The following is a 22,668-nucleotide window of genomic DNA, read 5'->3' as shown; positions in this document are numbered from 1 at the left end:
GTGACCTTCAGATAACTAGACGAACACCTTAACCACTTGGCCACGCGCCAACACAGTATCCATTGACAGTAAAGCACATTTCCTAGCAAGCATTGGAGCATGAATGCCATCAACATCACAACCAACTTTATAATGGGTAGAAGTACAAGCAGCTTTGCAATGGGTATAATTGGCATCAATACCATAATCAAATGTGCTGAATAAAGGTGGTTTTAATACATCCTGTCCCTTGGTTATGAACATCCTGCTCATGGACACCCATACAAATGAATGAACTATTGAAAGAAAGGTCAGGCAGGTAGAGGGGTGGGGTGGCTCTGGTGCTAAAAATGAAATCAAATCCTTCGAAAAAAGTGACATAGGATCATAAAATCCCCAAGGGTAGAGTTAAGGAACTGCAAGGGTAAAAAGACCTGATGAGCTAAATACAGGCCAGGACAGTAGCCAGGATGTAAGGTACAAATTACCAGAAGAGAAAGAAAAGGCATGTAAAAAAAAAAGACACTGTTACAATTGTCATGGGGAATTTCAGTAGGCAGCTAGTTTGGGAAAATCAGGTTGGTGCTGGAGACCAAGAGAAGGAATATGTAGAATGCCTATGATGGGCTTTTTAGAGCAGTTTGTGGTTGCGCCCACTAGGCAAAAGGGTGGAGGAGCAACACGTTGTATTGTCTGAGTAGCCTCCAAACTATTGACATGAATATGGTAAAAAAAAGTTCCTCTCCCCCCCACCATTACTCACTGCAGCCTCTCATCTCTTCTCACCCACCTATCATCTTTCCCTGAATCCACCTCCTCTTTCTCCTATGATCCAATTTCCTTCTCTCCAGCCCTTTATCTTTCTTACTCACCTGGGTTCACCCATCACCTTCAGGCTATCCTCCTTCCCCTCCTACTTTTCTATTCTGGCATCTTCCCCCTTCCTTTCCAGTCCTCAAAACATCAACTGGTATTTCCACAGATGCTACCTGACTTGCTGAGTTACTCCAGTATTTTTTTGTGTGTTGCAAAGACAATTCTTGATTGGGATTTGTGTAATGAACCAGACTTGATTAGGAAGCTTAAGGTAAAGGAATTCTTAGGAGACAGTGATCAAAATATGATAGAATTCACCATGCATTTTGAGATGGAGAAGCTAAACTAAAATCAGACATGTCAGTATTATAGTGGAATAAAGGGAATTACAAAAGCATGAGAGAGGAGCTGGCCAAAATTGATTGGAAGGTAACATGAACAGGGATAATGGCACAGCAGAAAAGTCTGGAGTTTCTGGGAGCAATTTGTAAGGCACAGAATTGATACATTCCAAAGTAGTTGTAGTAATCTAAAGGGAAGTTGAGGTAACCACGGCTGACAAGGAAAGTCAAAAACAGCATAAAAGTCAGAGAAGGTATGCAATATAGGAAAAATTAATGAGAAGCTAGAGGATTGTGAATGTTTTGAAAACAAACAGAAGGAAACTAAAAAAGCAATGAGAGAAAATATGAGATAGTTATTACTGATTTATAGAGCACAGAGTAGTCCCTTCCAGTCCTTTGAGCCACACTGCCCCAGCAACTTCACAATTCTGATTAACCCTAACCTCTTCACGGGACAATTAATCTTGGACTATGGGAGGAAACCAGAGGGAAAATCCAGAGGACATACAGAGCTGGATTTGAACTCTGAACTCCTGAATGTTCCAAAGAGAATAGCTTCATGCTAACTTCACTGCCTAGAAAAGAACCCCTACAAACAGTAGCAGGAATTGAACCTCAGAGGGTGATTGCTGGCACTGTAAAACATTAAGCTAACCACAATACTATCATGCCACCAAATATGAAAGCAAGCTAGTTAATAATATAAAAGTTTTATTCACATATATAAAGACTAAAAGGGATGAGAGTAGATATCGGACCAGTGAAAAATGAAGCTAGAATGGTAGTATTGAGGCACAAAGAAATGGCAGACAAATTCAAGTATACAGGACGGGAACAGGTCTTCCACCTACAATGCTGTGCCAAAACAATTAAATTAGTAATCAAATGGCCAATTAAACTAATCCCTTTTGCCTACAAAATGTTCACATCTTTCCACTTCACTCACACTTATGTGCCTATCTAAAAGCCTCTTAAAAGTCCCTAATGCATCTGCCTCTATCACAACACCAAGCAGTGCTTTCCAGGCACCCAGCACTGAGTAAAAATCTTGCCCCTCATATCTCATTTGAAATTAACCCCTCTCACCTTAAGCGCCTCTGGTATTAAACATTTCAACCTTGGGAAAAATATACTGTTTGTCTACTCTATTTATACATCTCATAATTTTATAAACCTTTATCAGATCTCGCCTCAACCTTCAACACTGCATAGAAAACAACCCAAGTTTGTCCTATCAGTCATCATTGTAGAAGACACTAACAGTTTGCCAGAAATTTCAGTATTATCAGGAGGCAGATGGGAGTGCAGTTACTATTACTACAGAGAAGGTACTTGGCAAGTTGAAAGTAGATGTCACCTGGACCAGATGACTACACCCCAGGTTCTTAAAGAGGTAGCTGAAGAGATTATGGAACCCTTAAGTGATCGTTTAAGAATCACTAGATTATGGAATAGTTCAGGACTGGAAAATTGCAAATGTCACTCCACTCTTCAAGAAGGGAGGGAGGCAAAAGACAGAAAAGTTAGCTTCCGCAGTTGGAAAAGGAGTCCAAAATTAAGGATGAAGTTTTGAGCTACTTGGAAGCCCAAGATAAAATAGGATGAAGTCAGCATGGTTTCCTTAAGGGGAAGTCTTCCCTGACATATCTGTTAGAATTCTTTGAGGAAATAATAGGCAGAATAGATAAAAGTCAGTAGAACACACACAAAATACAGGAGGAACGCAGCAGGCTAGGCTGCATCTATGGAAAAGACTATAGTCGATGTATCAGGCCAAGACCTGCTGAAGGATCTCAACCCAAAACATCGAATGCACTCTTTTTCATAGATGCTGCCTGGCCTGCTGAGTTTCTCCAGCATTTTGTGAGCATTGCTTGAATTTCCAGCGTCTGCAGATTTTCTCTTATTTGTGAAAGAGTCAGTGGATGTTGTTTATAAGGATTTTCAAAAGGCCTTTGACAAGGTGCCACACATGAAGCTGCTTCACAAGATAAGCAGTAAAGATAAGTGGCAAGATATGTATTTACAGAAAAATACTAGTTTGGATAGAAGATTGGCTGAGTGGTAGCAGCAAAGTATGGGAATACTTTGAGTTGGCTGCTGGTTATCAGTGGTATTCCACAGGGGTCAATGTGTGGAGCACTTGTTTTTACATTATTTGTCAATGGCTTGGATGACAGAATTGATAGCTTTGTGGCCAAGGTTATGGGTGATATAAAGATAAGTAGAGAGGCAGATAGTATTGAAGAAGCACAGGGTCTTTAGAAGGACAGATTAGGAGAGTGGGCACAGAAATGGCAGATGGAATATAATGTAAGGAAATGAATCTTCATGCACTTTGGTTGAAGAAATAATAGCACGGACTACTTTGTAAACGGAGAGAGAATTCAGCAATCTGCACTGCCAGTGGACTTGGGAATCCCAGGTTGAGTCAGTGGTAAGGAAGGCAAATGCAATGTTAACATTTATTTCAAGAGGACTAGAATATAAAGGCACTGATAATGTTAAGGCTTGATAACACATTTGTTAGACCGCACTTGGAGCACTGTGAACAGCTTTAGGCTGCCGAGGCCAAGACATTTTAAAGCAGAGGTCGATAGGTTCTTGATTAGTAAGGGTATCAAAGATTATCCGAAGAAGGCAGGAGAATGAGATCAAGAGGGATAATAAATTAACCATGATGTAATGGTAGAGCAGACTCAAGGACCAAATGGTTTAACTCTGCTCCTCTGTTTTATGGTCTAACTCCAATTGCATCTTTAAATTCTAAAGTTCATTATAAGAACGCTTTCACTCCTACAAATGAACTACTTACTCTCCTCTCTTCCACTTTTAGTAACTGTTCTTTCTTATCAATTTTTGATGCCATTCATTGCAATACCATTAAGGTATGCTTAAGACAGTAAGTGAATTTTGTGCAATTTTTTGACTTGGCCGAAATCAATTCACGGATGTTTATACAAACAGAACCTGTTCAATACCTGGGGACCGCCTTGGGATGGGTACAGTGGACGGTGAATTGTGGGGGAACATGGGATAATACTTCATTTCGACTACCTTTCATAGGTAGTGAATTTGACAAAGGAGAGAAATTGATTCAAGGAGAAAACTGGGAAGAGAGATTTCCATTTAAACACTCACTGTTCAAGAAAACAAGTAATTGTATCTTTGATACTACCTCTCCCTGAAATATGTTGAGCTGTGATTCATACTGCACCACCATATCATGTTGATTTTTTTCACTGTCCTGTAACTGCTCTTGTAACAGATCCACCTGAAAAACAGAAAAACTATTTATGCAAAAGAATCAAACAAAAGGATACTTATGCACATGTGGCAAAGACAGCAATTCAATTTCTGCCTCATCTGTCTCATTCAGCTTTTGCAATCAGTTTCAGCCGGATATGCCATCTGTTTTTTTTCCCATAGGCCCCTACCATTGGAATCTAGTTAGTTAGCCTAGAATCTCCTTCAGGACTAAAGAGGAAAGGGGGGAAGTCACCAGAATAAAAAGGTGGGATGAGGGGGAAAAGAGGCTAGCTGGAAGTTGATAGTTGAAGCCTGGAGGGTGGGAAAAGTCAAGGGCTAGAGGAGGAAGAATCTGATTGGAGAGGAGAGAGGACCATAGGAGAAAGTGGAAGAGAAGGAGGAGACCCAGGGGGAAGTAATAAGCAGATGAGAAGTAAAAGGTCAGAGTGGTGCTTCTCTCACTTGCCTAATACTTCCCCTGGGTCACTTTCACCTATCATAACCCTGTAACTTTTGCAACAGCCTGTAATCTTTCAACAAACTTGTTCCTCTAAATTCCACAAACTGTTAGGTGGTCTATAATAAGCCCCAATTAACATGGTTGTACCTTTCTTATTCCTCAGTTCCACCCATAAAGCTTCACTAGATGGGTTCTCCATTCTGTCCTGACAGAATACTGCCATGAAATTTTCCCTGACTAGTAACACCACCCATCCCCCTTTAATCCCTCCCACTCTATGACATCTGAAACAACAAATTGAGCCACCAGTCCTGCCCCTCCTGCAACCAAGTCTCACTAATGGCTACAATATTATAATTCCATGCAGAATTTGCAGAAGGAAGGCTGAGAATCAAAGCGGGACTGCAGTGGGAGCCATTTTGATTTTTTCTTCTTCTCATCGGAGTTAAGAGAGGCGGGCCTGCACAGGCGTGTGACATCGGGCAGTGAAGCGCAGAAGATTTAAAAGAAACACAGCCTTATACAGCGGGCAGCGTAGTTTTGCGGGCAGCGGACTGAGCCAGAAGCACAGTGAAAGCTTATGGATTTTAGCTCAACGGGCTTAGGCAGAAATGGGTGAGGCAAGGTAGGTTCAGTTTTCAATTTTTCCTGTTATTTGAGGAAAGGGGGAATTATGAGTGTGAGGGCAGCTTGTTGTTCTTAGTGTCAGATGTGGGAGGTCCTGGAGTCTCCTAGCCTCCCAGATGTCCACATCTGCACCAGGTGTGTTGAGCTGCAGCTCCTAAGGGACCATGTTAGGGAACAGGAGTTGCAGCTTGATGACCTTTGTCTGGTCAGGGAGAGTGAGGAGTTGATAGAGAAGAGTTACAGGCAGGTGGTCACACCAGGGCCACGGGAGGCAGACAAGTGGGTTACAGTTAGGAGGGGGAAGGGGAAGAGTCAGGTACCAGAGAGTACCCCAGTGGCTGTACCCCTTGACAATAAGTATCCCTGGTTTGGGTACTGTTGGGGGGGGGAAACAGCCTACCTGGGGCAAGCAACAGTGGCTATGCCTCTAGCATGGAATCCGGCCCTGTAGTTCAGAAGGGTGGGGAAAGAAAGAGGAAGGCAGTAGTAATAGGGGACTCGATAGTTAGGGGGTCAGATAGGCGATTCTGTGGGCGCAGTCAGGAGACCCGGATGGTAGTTTGCCCCCCTGGTGCCAGGGTCCAGGATGTTTCTGATCGCATCCAAGATATCCTGAAGTGGGAGGGTGAGGAGCCAGAGGTCGTGGTACATATAGGTACCAATGACATAGGTAAGAAAAGGGAAGAGGTCCAGAAAGGAGAATATAGGGAGTTAGGAAGGGAGTTGAGAAGAAGGATCACAAAGGTAGTAATCTCGGGATTACTGCTGTGTCACATGACAGTGAGAGTAGGAATGGAATGAGGTGGAGGGTAAATGTGACACTCAGGGATTGGAGCAGGGGGCAGAGATTCAAGTTTCTGGATTATTGGGGCTTCTTTTGGGGCAGGTGTGACCTGTACAAAAAGGACAGGTTGCACTTGAATCCTAAGGGGACCAATATCCTGGCAGGGAGATTTGTGAAGGCTAATGGGGAGACTTTAAACTAGAATCGTTGGGGGTTGGGAATCAAACTGAAGAGACTAGGAGAGAAGAGGTTAACTCACAAATAGAGAAAGCTTGTAGACAGTACGTCAGGGAGTATAGGCAGGTGACAGAGAAGGGAAGCACTCAGACCAAAGACGTAGGGGAGAAGGAAGAAAAAGATAATAAAGTTGCTTGCACCGTTAGGGATAAACAGATTAAGAGATGGAGAGTTTCTTAAATGAATCTGTTTTAATGCTAGGAGCGTTGTAAGAAAGGTGGATGAGCTTAGAGCATGGATTGATACCTGGAAATATGATGCTGTAGCTATTAGTGAAACATGGTTGCAGGAGGGGTGTGACTGGCAACTAAATATTCCTGGATTTCATTGCTTCAGCTGTGATAGAATGAGAGGGGCAAGACGGGGAGGTGTTGCATTGTTTGTCAGAGAAAATATTACAGCAGTGCTTTGGCAGGATAGATTAGAGGGTTCGTCCAGGGAGACTATTTGGGTGGAATTGAGGAAAGGGAAAGGTGTAGTAACACTTATAGGGGTGTATTATAGACCGCCTAATGGGTAGTGAGAATTGGAGGAGCAAACTTGTAGGGAGATAGCAGATATTTGTAGTAAGCACAAGGTTGTGATTGTGGGAAATTTTAATTTTCCACACGTAGACTGGGAAGCCCATTCTGTAAAAGGGCTGGATGGTTTGGGGTTTGTAAAATGTGTGCAGGATAGTTTTTTGCAGCAATACATAGAGGTACCGACTAGAGAAGGGGCAGTGTTGGATCTCCTGTTAGGGAATGAGATAGGTCAGGTGACGGGGGTATGTATCGGGGAGCACTTCAGGTCCAGTGATCACAATGCCATTAGTTTCAATATAATTATGGAGAAGGATAGGTCTGGACCCAGGGTTGAGATTTTTGATTGGAGAAAGGCTAACTTTGAGGAGATGCAAAAGTATTTAGAAGGAGTGGATTGGGGCAATTTGTTTTATGGGAAGGATGTAATAGAGAAATGGTAGTCATTTAAAGGTGAAATTTTGAGGGTACAAAATCTTGACGTTCCTGTTAGGTTGAAAGGAAAGGTTAAAAGTTTGAGAGAGCCATGGTTTTCAAAGGATATTGGAAACTTGGTTCAGAAAAAGAGGGAGATCTACAATAAATATAGGCAGCATGGAGTAAATGAGGTGCTTGAGGAATATAAAGAATGTAAAAAGCATCTTAAGAAAGAAATTAGAAAAGCTAAAAGAAGATGAGATTGCTTTGGTAAGTAAGGTGAAAATAAATCCAAAGGGTTTCTACAGTTATATTAATTGCAAAAGGATACTGAGGGATAAAATTAGTCTCTTAAAGAATCAGAGTGGATAGCAATGTGCGCAGCCAAAAGAGATGGGGGAGATTTTGAACAATTTCTTTTCTTCGGTATTCACTAAGAAGAAGGATATTGAATTGTGTAAGGTAAAGGAAATAAGTAGGGTAGTTACGGAAACTATGATGATTAAAGAAGAGGAAGTACTAGAGCTTTTAAAGAATATAAAAGTGGATAAATTTCCAGGTCCTGACAGGATATTCCCTAGGATGTTGAGGGAGGTTAGTGTAGAAATAGCAGGAGCTCTGACAGAAATATTTCAAATATCATTAGAGACTAGGATGGTGCTGGATGACTGGCGTATTGTTCATGTGGTTCCATTGTTTAAAAAGGGTTCTAAGAGTAAACCTAGCAATTATCGGCCTGTAAGTTTGACGTCAGTGGTGGGTAAATTAATGGAAAGCCTTCTTAGAGATGTTAAATATAATTATCTGGTTATACCCAGTCTGATTAGGAACAGTCAACTATGATTTCTGCGTGGAAGGTCATGTCTGACAAATCTTATTGAATTTTTTGAAGAGGTTACGAGGAAAGTTGACGAGGGTAAAGCAGTGGATGTTGTCTATATGGACTTCAGTAAGGCCTTTGACAAGGTTCCTCATGGAAGGTCAGTTAGGAAGGTTCAATCATTAGGTATTAATATTGAAGTAGTAAAATGGATTCAACAATGGCTGGATGGGAGATGCCAGAGAGTAGCGGTGGTTAACAGTTTGTCAGGTTGGAGGCCGGTGACTAGTGGTGTGCCTCAGGGATCTGTACTGGGTCCAATGTTGTTTATCATATACATTAATGATCTGGATGATGGGATGGTAAATTGGATTAGTAAGTCTGCAGATGATACTAAGAGAGGTGGCGTTGTGGATAATGAAGTAGGTTTTCAAAGCTTGCAGAGAGATTTAGGCCAGTTAGAAGAGTGGGCTGAAAGTTGGCAGATGGACTTTAATGCTGATAAGTTTGAGGTGCTACATTTTGGGAGGAATAATCAAAATAGGACAAACATGGTAAATGGTAGGGCATTGAGGAATGCAGTGGAACAGAACCATCTGGGAATAATGGTGCATAGTTCCCTGAAGGTAGAATCTCATGTGGATAGGGTAGTGAAAAAAGCTTTTGGTATGCTGGACTTTATAAATCAGAGCATTGAGTTGGGATGTAATGTTAAAATTGTACAAGGCATTGGTGAGGCCAAATTTGGAGTATTGTGTACAGTTCTGGTCACCGAATTATAGGAAAGATATCAACAAAATAGAGAGAGTACAGAGAAGATAAGTTACAGTGAAAGGTTGAACAAGTTAGGTCTTTATTCTTTGGAGCGTAGAAGGTTGAGGGGGGACTTGATAGAGGTATTTAGAATTATGAGGGAGATAGATCGAGTTGACGTGGATAGGCTTTTTTCATTGAGAGTAGGGGAGATTCAAACAAGAGGACTTGAGTTGAGAGTTAAGGGGTAACATGAGGGGGAACCTCTTTACTCAGAGAGTGGTAGACGGACAGACATACTTTATTGATCTCCAGAGAAAATGGGTTTTGTTACAGTTGCACCAACCAAGAACAGTGTGGAAATATAGCAATATAAAACCATAAATAATTAAATAATTATTATGTTAAGTGGAAACCAGTCCTATTGGCTCAGGGTGTCTGACACTCCAAGGGAGGAATTGTAAAGTTTGATGGTCACAGGCAGGAATGACTTCCTATGACGCTCAGTGCTGCATCTCGGTGGAATGAGTCTCTGGCTGAATGTACTCCTGAGCCCTACCAGTACATCATGGAGTGGATGGGAGACATTGTCCAAGATGGCATGCAAGTTGGTCAGCATCCTCTTTTCAGACACCACCATCACAGAGTCCAGTTCCACCCCCACAACATCACTGGCCTTACCAATGAGTTTGTTGATTCTGTTGATGTCTGCCACCCTCAGCCTGCTGCCCCAGCACACAACAGCAAACATAGCACTGGCCACCACAGTCTCATAGAATATCCTCAGCATCGTCCGGCAGATGTTAAAGGATCTCAGTCTCCTCAGGAAATAGAGATGGCTCTGACCCTTCTTGTAGACAGCCTCAGTGTTCTTTGACTAGTCCAGTTTATTGTCCATTCACATCCCCAGGTATTTGTAATCCTCCACTATGTCCACATGACCCCTTGGATGGAATCGGGCCACCAGTGCCTTAGCCCTCCTCAGGTTCACCACCAGCTCCAGTGTAGAACTAGCTTCCAGTATAAGTGGTAGAGGCAGGTTCGATTTTGCCATTAAAAAAAAATTGGGTAGCTATATGGATAGGAAAGGAATGGAGGGTTATGGGCTGAGTGCAGGTAGGTGGGACTAGGTGGGAGTAAGCATTCGGCACGGACTAGAAGGGCCAAGATGGCCTGTTTCCATGCTGTAATTGTTATATGGTTATATGTGTTGATCCACGCCCTAAGCTTATCTGCCTTTCCTACAATACTCCTTGCATTGAAATATAAACAACTCAGAACATTAGTCCCAGCATGCTCAAACGTTTGCTTCCTGACTTTGTCTAAGGACTTAGCAACATCCATCTCCACAACCTCTCCATCTGTTCTGGGGTTCTGATTCCCATCCCCCTGCAACACTAGTTTAAAGTCCACAACCCTGTGCAATGCTAGCAAACCTTCTAAGATATTAGTTCCCCTTCCAGTTCAGGTTCAAACAGTCACTTCTATTCAGTTCCACCGTTTCAGGAAGAATGCCTAATGATCCAAAAATCTGAAGCCGTCCTTCCTACATAAACTCCTTAGCTACATGTTAAACTGTACAACTTATACAGATTGGTTTGTGCTGTCTTGAGGCAAATTACAGTAGATAAATCCACAGGACCTGACAGGGTATTCCCTTCGACCTTGAAGGAGACTAGTGTTGAAATTGCAAAATGTCAGTATCTATGGGTGAGGTGCCAGAGAATTCGAGGATAGATCATGTTGTTCCATTATTTAAAAAAGGCTTTAAAAGTAATCCGGGAAATTATAGGGTGGTAAGTTTGACATCAGTAGTAGGTAAATTATTGGAAGGAGTACTTACCTCCAAGTATTTGGATAGACAGGGATTTATTAGGGACAGTCAACATGGCTTTGTGTGTGGTAGGTCAAGTTTAACCAATCTATTAGAGTTTTTCGAGGAAGTTACCACGGAAGTGGATGAAGAGAAGGCAGTGGATGGTGCCTACATGGACTTCAGTAAGGCCTTTGACAAGGTCCCACATGGGAGGTTAGTTAGGAAGATTCAGTTGCTAGGTATACATGGTGGAGTAGTAAATTGGATTAGACATTGGCTCAATGGGAGAAGTCAGAGAGTGGTAGTGGAGGATTGCTTCTCTGAGTGGAGGCCTGTGACTAGTGGTGTGCCACAGGGATCAGTGCTGGGTCCTTTGTTATTTGTCATCAGTATCAATGATCTGGATGATAATGTGGTAAATTGGATCAGTAAATTTGCTGATGATACAAAGATTGGAGGTGTAGTGGACAGTGAGGAATGTTTTCAAAGCTTGCAGAGAGATTTGGACCAAGGACAAACCAAGGTAAACGGTAGGACACTGAGGAGTGCAGTAGTACAGAGGGATCTGGGAATACAGATACATAATTCCCTAAAAGTGGTGTCAACAGGTAGATAGGGTCTTAAAGAGAGCTTTTGGCACATTGGCCTTTATAAATCAAAGCACTGAGTATAGGAGTTGGAATGTTATAGTGAGGTTGTATAAGACATTGGTGAGGTCGAATTTGGAGTATTGTGTGCAGTTTTGGTCACCTAATTACAGGAAGGATATTAATAAGGTTGAAAGAGTGCAGAGAAGGTTTACAAGAATGTTGCGATATTTCAATGAGAACCCCCCCCCCCCCCCACATCCTTCCGAATTCTAGCGAATACAGACCCAGAACCATCAAACGTTCCTCATATGATAACCCTTTCATTCCTGGAATCATCCTTGTGTACTTCTTATTGACCCTCTCCAATGCCAGCACATCATTTCTTAGATGAGGGGCCAAAAACTGTTCACAATACTCAAGGCGAGGCCTCACTTGTGCCTTATAAAGCCTTAGCATCACATCCTTGCTCTTGTATTCTAAACCTCTTGAAATGAATGCTAACATGGCATTTGCCTTCCTCACCACCGACTCAACCTGCAAGTTAACCTTTAGTGTGTTCTGCACAAGGACGTCCAAGTCCCTTTGCATCTCAAATTTTTGGATTTTCACCCCATTTAGAAAATAGTCCATACATTTATTTCTACTACCAAAGTGCATGACCATTTTCCAACATTGTATTTCATTTGCCACTTTTTTGCCCATTCTCCTAAACTGTCTAAGTCCTTCTGCAGCCTACCTGTTTCCCCAACACTACCTACCCCTCCACCGATCTTCGTATCATCTGCAAACTTGCAACAAAGCCGTATATTCCATCATCTAAATCATTTATATACAGCATAAAAAGCAATCCCAACACCGAACCCTACGGAACACCACTGGTCACTGACAGCCAACCATACATGGATCCTTTTGTTCCCATTTGCTGCCTCCTACCAATTCGCCAATACTCTAACCATGTTAGTAACTTTCCTGTAATACCACGGGCTCTTAGCTTGGGAAGAAGCCTCATGTGTGGCACCTAGTCAAAGGCCTTCTGAAAGTCCAAATATACAACATCCACAACATCCCCTTTATCTATCCTTTGGATAGGTACATGGAGCTTAGAAAAAGAGAGGGCTATAGGTAGGCCTAATAATTTCTAGGGTAAGGACATGTTTAGCACAACCTTGTGGGCCGAAGTGCCTGTAGGTTTTCTATATTTCTATGTTTATATCCTACTTATAATCCCCTCAAAGAATTCCAACAGGTTTGTCTAGCAGGATTTTCCCTGAAGGAAACCATGCTGACTTTGTACTACCTTGTCATGTGTCACCAAGTACTCCATCATCTCATCTTAAACAATTGACTCCAACATCTTCCAATTTCCTTTTTGCTGCCTTCCTCCTTTCCAGTCTTCTGGCACCATGCCAGAGTCCAATGATCTTTGAAAGATCATTTCTAATGCCACCGCAATCTCTAACACTAGCTCTTTCAGAACCCTATGGTGCAGTTCAACTGGTCCAGGTGACTTACGTACCTTTAAGTCTCCCAGCTTTTTGAGCACCTTCTCTCTTTTTATAGTAACTGCACCCTTTACACACTACAACATCAGGCATACTGCTTGTATCCTCCACAGTGAAGAATGATGTAAAGTACTCATTTAGTTCATCAGCCATCTCCTCGTACCCTGTTAGTATGTCTCCTGCTTCATTTTCTAATGGTCGTATATCCCTTTCATTTCTTTTTTTATTTTTAATATACTTGAAAAACTTTTACTATCCACTTTAATATTATTTGCTAGCATGCTTTCAAATTTAATCTTTTCCCTTCTAATGATTTTTTTAGTTGCTCTCTGTAGGTTTTCAAAATCTTCCCACTAATTTTTACTTTGTTGTATGCCCTTTCTTTGCTTTTACAATAGATTTGACTTCCCTTGTTAGCCATGGTTGTACAGTTTTACCATTTGAGTATTTCTTCATTTTTGGAATACGCGTCTTGCACCTTCCTCATTTCTCCCAAAAACGCAGGATATTGCTGCTCTGCTGACATCCCTGCCAGCAGCTCCTTCCAATTTACTTTGGCCAATTCCTCTATTATACCACTGTAATTTCCCTTACTCTGCTACACTAGACTTTACTTTCTCTCTATCAAATTTCAAGTTGAACTCAATCATATTGTGATCACTGGTTCCCAAGGGTTCTTCTACCTTAAGCTCCCTAATTGCCTCTTGTTCATTACAAATACCAAATCCTGTTTAGCTGATCCCCTAGTAGGATCAATGACAAAATGCTCTAAAAAGCCATCTCTTAGGCATTCAACAAACTCACTCTCTTGAGATCTATTACCAACCTGATCTTCCCAATTGACCTGCATGTTAAAATCTCCCATGACTACCATAACATTGCCCTATTGACACACCTTTCTATTTCCTGTGGTACAGTGGACTCAATGAGCCAAATGGCCTAATTCTGTTCCTATATCTAATAGCCTTATTATAGCAAGAATACACAGGCGTTGGAAGGACTGAATCTAGAAAAAAAAATTACCAGAACTAAATCTAGAAAAGAACAAATTAATTTATAAGGAAAGACAGATTACTTGTTTGATGTTTTCATCATAAGGAGATATACAGCATTGAAATGGGCTTTTGGCCTAACTAGTCCCTGCCAGCCAAAGTTCCTATCCAAGCTTGTCCCATTTACCCATGCTTGGCCCATATCAATCTCTCAACTTTTCCTGTACATGTACCTGTCCAAGTCTCTTTTAAATGCTGTTCCCGTCTCATGTACTTCCTCTGACAGCGCAATCCATATACAAACCACCCTCTAGGTGAAAATGTTACCCCTCAAGTTCCTAGTAAATCTCTCCACTCTTGTACTCAACTTTCAGTTCTTGATTCCCAACTCTGGGGGAGAAAAGAGTGCATTCAATGGATCTATGCCCCTCATGATTTTATACATCTCTTTAATAATACTCCTAATTTTCCTACAGTTCGATGATTAAAGTCACAACCCAACTTAACCTTTATCCATAACTCACTCTCTCAAATTCTAGCATCATCCTTGCAAATCTCCTCTGACCTCCCCTGCACTCAGGGTGACCAAAACTAAAATATTCCAAATGCAGCCTGAATGACATCTTGCACAACCACAACCTAACATATACTCATTGCCCTGACTGATACATTATATTGGAGGCTTATATTAGAGAGAAGATTTTTACTACCTATAAGGATTGGGGTTTTATTGGACAAAGGCCAATAGGAAGGTCTTACAACAGTCATAATCCTAGGAAGCTGTAAACAATTAAAAGATTAGGTGGCCTCCAATTGACACAATATTTCCACACCTCTCCTGAGTTAGCTCCAATAAGCCTACATTCTAACACGCACAACACGCTGGAGGAACTCAGCAGGTCGGGCAGCATCCGTGGAAGCAAACAGTCAACATTACGGGTCAAGACCCTTCATCAGGACTGAAGAGGGAGAGGACAGGGGCCCTATAAAGAAGGTGAGGGGAGGGTGGGAAGAAGGCTGGTAAGTGACCTGGTAGGTTCCTCCAGCATGTTGTGCATGTTGCTTTGACCCCAACATATGCAGAGTATTTTGTGTTTAAGCCTATATTCTAAATGGTTTAAGACCAGTGTCCTTCATACCCACTTTCACAACACTCCACCAAAATCACATCCATTGTTTCACTAACACACGGATTCTAAAAAAGGTTTGTTGTAGACTGATATCTGGAGTCAACAATGCAGTGAATTTTTCTCCTACCTCTGTTTGCTTTTGGTCAAGCAGTAATCGAATGGCACTAAGCTCCTGTTCACGGACCTTCAGCCTAGTTTCCACTGACTGGAGCTGTGATTCCCATTCTGATTTTTTATAGGCCATCATGATATCAATCTGCTTCATCAGTTCTTGCAATTCAACTTCACAGGTGGTGAGGATATTGCTGTAATTCAATTGAAAAGCCGGAAAACTCATTAAAAGAACCTCACATATTTATCTGCAGATTCCATTCCCCATTCATACAGCAACGAGTGCAGCATTTTCAACAGGCCTCTACAAGGCTGCCCTGTCCCTTTGGGTCCGTCCCAAAAGCTCCCCAAGAAAGCACAAGGCAAGACTAGATTTGGTTGTGCTATCGTCCAGTCAAAAAAAATGCATATACTCAATGACACACCCGCATCTATTGTGCAAGCTTCACTAATGTAGCTCTATTGTAGAGCTACTTCAGTGAAATGCCAGAGAACTGACAGAATTTTCCTTTGTACACAATACTTTCAACAGTGGAAACAAGGTATCAAAAAACAAGTTCTTTCATAGATTTTCAGTTGTTTTTGTTTTACTTTTCCTTGTTTGGCTCAAATTTCTGTGGCTCAGTGATTTAGATTTAGTCATTTCCAGAGGTTCCAGAGGTTTAATCCAGACCTCCAAAAACATTCTGTGCAGAGTTTACATATTCTTGCTGTGGCTATGGGAGTTTCCTCTGTATGCTCTAGATTCCTCCATGTAACAGAGACATGCAGATTGGTAGCTTATTTAGTTAAGTTGATCCTAGAGTATAAGCAGATGGTAAAATCTGGAGGAAATTAATGAGAATATAGGAAAATAAAAAAAGCATTAATATAGGACTAGTGCAGGTGTGGCAAAACTATGGCACATGTGCATGCACAAACCTGAATAAATATCCCCTCGCACTCTGTAAGGTTCAATGGTATGGCAGATTTTCAACTGACGAAACCAAAATGAAGACGAAAGAGCATTCAAGGAAAGTCAGGGAAATGTTAATAGAGAAGCAAGACCATCTTCAGAGCCACTTGAAACCATCTTGAAAAAGCAGAAAAAATATGAAACCACAGCCACACTGTGTAGGTCAGGGAACCCCTCTAAACTTGGTCACCAGAGAATGGCACTTGTAAAAGAGGCTATTACGATATCAACAGTCACTCTGAGAGAGCTGCAGAAGTCAGTGGCTGCAACTGGAGATGAAGTTCATGACTCCACAATCTCTAATGCCTTGCACCACAAAAAGGGTATTTATGGAAGAGTGGCAAGGAAGAACCCCTGCTAAAAAGCAGATCCTTGCCCGTACAGAGTTTACGAAGCATCACTGAGAATGTACAGTAATGATGTGGAAGAAGGTCTTGTTGTTAGAAGAGACTAAAGTAGAATATTTTAGCTTTGACACTAAGCGACACGTGTGACGTAAATCTAATACTGTGCCTCACTATGTGGAGGTAGCATCAGTCCTAAAGAAGGGTCTCGGCCTAAAACAACGACTGGTTACTCTTTTCCATTGGTGCTGGCTGACCCTCCAGCACTTGTGTGTTGCTTTGGATTTCCAGCATCTGCAGACTTTTGCATAATCATGCTATGAGGATACTCTTCAGTAGCAGGACTAGAAATCTGGTCAGGATTGATGGGAAGATGAATGCTGTTAAATACAAAGAGATCCAGGATAAAAACCTGCAAGGCTCTGCCAGAAAGCTTAATCTGGGGAGGAAGTTCATCTTTCAGCAGGAGTAGTTGAGCATCAGACCAGAAGTCTCTACAGAGGACTGTGAGAACAGCTAAGAGGACCACAGGGGTCTCCCGACCATCCATCGGGGATGTTTATCAGAGTGCTGTGATAAACATTATTAAGGATCCCATCTGTCCATTCAGCATCCTCTTTGACTTTCTACCATCAGGCAGGAGACTATAATGCACAAAAACAAGAATGGTCAGGATGAGAAACAGTTTCTTCCCCCAGGCCATTAGGCTTCTGAACTCCTTGCCATATTGTATTTGAAGTGTTGCTGGTTAATCAGCTCTGTACCTTACAGTATTTAATATGAAATCACTTTATCTTATTTATGTCTGATTCATCTATAGATTTTATCCTTACCTTCATAAGTTATTGTGCATTATGTGTGTTTATGTACTACTGTGCTTTACACTGTGGTTCAGAGAAATGTTGTCTCGTTTCTTTATATTGGAGGGAAAATGTTGTTGTTAGCTCAGCCATTGATGCCATCGATTGTCTACCAGTCATGGATGAACTCAACTCCGAACCAACCATTGAGGACCTCAGCAAGGCAATTGACAGTCTGGTCCCAGGGAAAGCTCCTGGCAATGATGGGATTCCTTCAGACCTGATCAAACACTGCAAGAGCTCACTCATCTAACATTTACACGAGGTCCTCTGTTAACGTTGCATAAGAGAAGTAATAATCCCTGAAAAAGTGGTAAAGTTAGATCCTGAGAAAACTAAGAAGAAGTCAAATTAAATTTATTGTATTTTAACTATATACATGTATGTGGTCTCCATCGGTCGTGGTCGATCATGAGGACTGTGCCTTAGTAGCATCGACTGTGGCTATTAAGGCCAATCCTGGAATGGCAGGCTCTGCCACAGTTGCTGCATGTGTAGGGTGTCATGGAATTGTTGTCCGCTGTACACTGTGCTCTCCGTTTAGCTCTCCACTCCTCTTACTGACTTCGGATCACTCTTTCGCCTTGCTCCAGGTGTTGCTGAAGAGTACCTCGCATTTAGTAGCGGTCATCTGCTGTATCCTCCCAGCACTCTGTGTTGATTTTTAAGGCTTCATGGCGCGCTTGCAGGGGTCCTTGAAGCAAAGCTGGGGTCTACTAACGTTTCTCTTGCCTGTTGCTAGTTCTCCGTAGAGGATGTCCTTTGGCAGTCTACTGTCCTTTATATGACGGATGTGGCCCAGCCAGCGCAACCTGCGTTATCTTAAAAGCGGGAATATTCTGGGAAGTCCAGTGCAGGAGAGGACCTCAGAGTTTGGGACTTTGTCTCTCCAGGTGAAGCCGAGGATGCGGCAAAGGCTGCGCAGGTGAAAACTATTGAGTTTCCTTTCCTGCTTGGAGTAGATGGCCCAAGTCTCGCTACCATATAGGGTGGTGCTGATAATGCATGCATTGTACACAGCAGTCTTGGTCTTTGTAGCGTGTTTCAGATTTTCCCAGACTTGTGAGGAGAGTCGAGCAAGGATTGATGCTACTTTGCCGATACACCTATTGATTTCAGCATTGAGGGAGGCAGTGTCGCTAATGGTTGACCCGAAGTATGTGAACTTGTGGACCGCTTCTAGATCGTAATTGTCAATGGTAATGACTGGTGCCTCCAGTATGTTCTGGGCAAGGACATTTGTTTTCTTTAGGCTGCTGGTAAGCCCGAAGTTCTTGCATGCCTTAGAGAAGCAGTCCATGAGAGTTTGTACTTGCTGTTTGGTGTGCGAGGTTATAGTAGCGTCATCGGCAAAGAGCATGTCATGTAAGATATTTTGCACCTTTGTTCTTGCTCTCAGGCGCACAGGGTTGAACAGCTGCTCATCAGACCTGGTGAGCATGTAAATGCCTTCTGTCGATGTCCCAAGTGCGTGCTTCAATAGCAGAGAGAAGAAGATGCCGAATAATGTTGGGGCCAACATGCATCCTTGTTTGACTCCACTACGAATAGCGAAGGGTTCTGATGAGCTGCCATTATGCTGAACAGTAGCCCTCATGTCGTCATGGAATGACTTGATGATACTTTGGAGTTTTGGGGGACAGCCGATCTTGAGGAGAATCTGAAAGAGCCCATCCTTGCTGACGAGATCGAGTGCTTTGGTCAAGTCGATGAAAGCGACATAGAGGGGTTTCTGTTGTTCCCTGCACTTCTGGAGTTGACAGAGTGACAAAATCTTGTCGACAGTTGCCCTCCTTGTGCAAAAACCACATTGAGACTCAGGGTAGACCTGTTTTGCCAGAGTTTGTAAACGTGCCAGGGGTACACGAGCAAAGATTTTGCCGACAATACTCAGGAGGGAGATAATCCCTGTAGTTGTTGCAGTTGCTCCTATCACCCTTGTTCTTGTACAAAGTGATGATTTTGGAGTTGCCCATATCCTGTGATACAGCTCCTTCCTTCCAGCACTGGTATAATAAGCAAAGAATGAAGCCACTTGGCCCACATAGATTGGGTCAGCAGTAATAGCTTTTCACAGAATTTCTCATGAAACCCCTGGAAAGCTTCCAGCTCAGGTGATTTTTGAGGATTTCCTGCCTAGTTTTGTACCTGCAAGAGCAGTAGACTAACTGCACCCCTCATGATACACCTCTATCAGGTCACCCCTCAATCTCTTAGTTTGCAGGGAATAGTGCTAGTCTATATGACTTCTCCTTATAACTTAACCACGAAATGAAAGCAACATCCCGTTAAATCTCTTCTGCTCTCTTTTTACTCTAATAACATCTTCCCTAAAAGCGGGTGACCAAAATTGTACATAATGGTCCAAATGTAGCCTCACCAATGTCTATATAACTGCAACATAACTTCCCAACCCATATATTCAATGTTCTGACAGATGAAGACCAGTGTGCCAAATGCCTTCAACACAACAGCACTTTCAGTGAACTACACACTTGCACTCCTTGCAACACACACAAAATGCTGGAAGAACTCAGCAGGCCAGGCAGCAACTATGGGGAAAAAAGAACACTCAACATTTCCAAGGGGGGGTAGGAAGAGACCCTTTGGCAGGACTGAAGAAAGTAAGATGAGGGGTAGATTTACAAGGTGGGGAGGGGAGAGACAAACACAAGGTGACAGGTGAAATCAGGAGGGGGAAGGAGATGAAGTAAAGAACTGGGAAGTTGATTGGTGAGAGATACAGAGCTGAAGAAGGATGAGTCCAATAGGAGAGAGCAGAAGGCCATGGAAGAAAGAAAATGGGGGAGAAGCACCAGAGGGAAACAATGGGCAGGCAAAAAGATAAGGTGAGAGAGGTAAAAGGGGATGGGGAATGGTGATGGCGGGGGGGGGGGGGGGGGGCGCCCATTACCTGAAGTTCGAGAAATCAATGTTCATGCCATCAGGTTGGATGGCTACACAGACGGAATATAAGGTGTTGTTCCTCCAACCTGAGTATGGACTCATCGTGACAGTAGAGGACATGGATTGCCATATCCTCACCTACCACCCCACAAGCCTCCACACCCAGCACATAATTCTCTGGAATTTCTGCCATCACCAACGGGATCGCACCACCAAGCACATTTTTCCCTCACCCCCCACACCCCCCAACTTTCTGCTTTCCGCAGGTGTTGCTCCCTATACGATTCCCTTGTCCATTCATCCTTCCCCTCTGATTTCCCTTCTGGCACTTATCCTTGCAAGCAGAAGTGCTACACCTGCCCCTAAACCTCCTCCTTCACTACCATTCAGGACCCCAAACAGTCTTTCCAGGTGAAGCGACACTTCACCTGTGAGTCTGTTGGGGTCATATACTGTGCCTGGTGCTCCCAGTATGGCCTCCTGTATATCGGTGAGACCCAATGAAGATCGGGAGACCATTTCGCCGAGCTCCTACTCTGCTAAAAGAAACTGGATCTCCCAGCGTCTGCCCATTTTAATTCTACTTCCTATTCCAATATGTCAGTCCATGACCTCCTCTACAGTCATGATGAGGCCACACTCAGGTTGGAAGAGCAACACCTTATATTCCACCTGGGTAGCCTCCAACCTGATGGTATGAACATTAATACCTCAAACTTCTGGTAATGACCACCATTCCCCAACCCCTTTTCCCTCCCTCAACTTATCTCCCTGCCTACATATCACCTCCCTCTGGTTTTCCTCCTCCCTTTTCTCCTAGCCTCTTATTCTCTCCCGTCAGACTCCCCCTTCTCCGGCCCTGTATCTCTTTCATCAATCAACATCCCAGCTTTTTACTTCATCTATCCCCCTCCCTGCTTCACCGATCCCCTTGTGTATCTCTCTCGCCTTCCCCACCTTTTAGATCTATTTACTTTTTTTTCCTCCAGTCCAGAAGGGTCTTGGCCTGAAACATCAACTGTACTTTTTTTTTCATAGATGCTGCCTGGCCTGCTGAGTTCCTCCAACATTTTGAGTGTGTTGCTTGGATTTCCAACATCTGCAGATTCTTTCATTTGTCAGTTGCACTCCTTGATCTCTCCAATAAATAGTATTCCTCAGGGCCCTAGCTTTCACTATACAAGTCATATCTGGCCAGATTTCTCAGAGTGCATTACCTCACATTTATCTTGATTGAAAGCCATTCATCAATCATCAGTTCACATACCTACTTGATAAAGATTCCCCTGTAATTTGTCATAACCTTCTACACAACACAGTAGGTTTAGTATCATCTACAAACTTACTAATGACACCTTATACACTTACATCCAAATAAGGTTACAAACAATAACTGATCCCTGCACATAGTCTGAGAAACAACCCTTGACCATTTCTTTCTGCTCTGCTTCCCGTGTGATTTAACTTTCCAGACCAGCCTATCATGTGGGATTTTCTCGAAGGCCTTGTTAAAGTCCATATGGGCAATGTCTCACTGGCCTGCCCTTACCTACCCTCTTGATTAATTCCTCCAAGAAATATGTCAAATCTGGCGCAGAACTGACAGTGCCAAATGTTGGTAAATCATGCCCCTCCAGGAATTTATTCTCCATCTATGTCACTTTCACTGGCCTGTAGCTTCCTGGGTTTTCTTTTAACAACCCCTTTTAAACATTAGTCACTCTCCAGTCCTCCAGGATCTCACCTCTAGAGAGGCAAATCCAAAATCTCTGCTTGGACCTTCGCGATTTCTCCTCTTGCTTCCCACAAGATCTGAAAATGCACCAATCCAGACCCTGGCAATTTATCCACCTTAATGCACTTTAACCATATAATCATAAAATAATTACAGCACGGAAACAGGCCATCTCGGCCCTTATGGTCTGTGCCGAATGCATACTTATTGCAGTAAAGCCTGCAATATCAGTTCCCTGCCAATTCTTGGGATTTTGCATAGATCTTGCCTACTAGATTCTTCACATTTCCTCTTTTTTTCTCTAACTTATGCACTCTCACACCTCTTGCACTGATTAAGATTCAGTAGTTCCCAAATGCTCATGTGCAGTGTATGCCTCCTTTTTCTTAACCAGAGTTTCAATATCTCAAACCAGCGAGGGTTCCCAAAACCTGCAGCCTTGCCCTTCACCCTAACAGGAACAAGCAGGGCCTGAACTCTTAACACCACAGTTTTAAAGGCCTCTTATTTGACATACACTCCTTTCTGTGCAAACAATCTCACCAATTAAATACCGCAAGATCCCACCTTATGGCTCCAAAGTTTGCTTTGCCCATTTCAGGACCTTAACCTGTGAACCAGTTGTACCTTTCTCTGTATTTTAAAACTAAAATAATTATGGTTACTAGACTCAGAGTGCTCACTGACACTTCTGCCCTACCTCATTTCCTTTGAGGTGC

The 22,668-nt window shown here is 42.7% G+C and overlaps 1 protein-coding gene across 11 annotated transcripts in view; it reads right to left on the bottom strand.

Moving 5' to 3' along the window:
* Positions 1-22,668, bottom strand: part of LOC132381790 (centrosomal protein of 63 kDa-like) — a 156,306-nt gene that overhangs the window by 116,754 nt on the left and 16,884 nt on the right. For 9 of the 11 annotated variants that reach the window (XM_059951400.1, XM_059951369.1, XM_059951418.1 and 6 more), the window contains exons 3-4: positions 15,165-15,342; positions 4,318-4,413 (exon numbers count right to left, since the gene is read on the bottom strand). In XM_059951400.1, coding sequence (XP_059807383.1) covers positions 4,318-4,413; positions 15,165-15,342 — 274 coding nt within the window. The remainder of the gene's footprint in view (positions 1-4,317; positions 4,414-15,164; positions 15,343-22,668) is intronic. The other 2 variants (XM_059951427.1, XM_059951434.1) reach the window with 1 other exon arrangement.

This window comes from Hypanus sabinus, chromosome 2, assembly GCF_030144855.1.
Source record: "Hypanus sabinus isolate sHypSab1 chromosome 2, sHypSab1.hap1, whole genome shotgun sequence".
Taxonomy (NCBI): Eukaryota; Metazoa; Chordata; class Chondrichthyes; order Myliobatiformes; family Dasyatidae; genus Hypanus; species Hypanus sabinus.
Note: the sequence above shows the minus strand (reverse complement) of the source record. Positions and strands in the feature narration are given on the sequence as shown.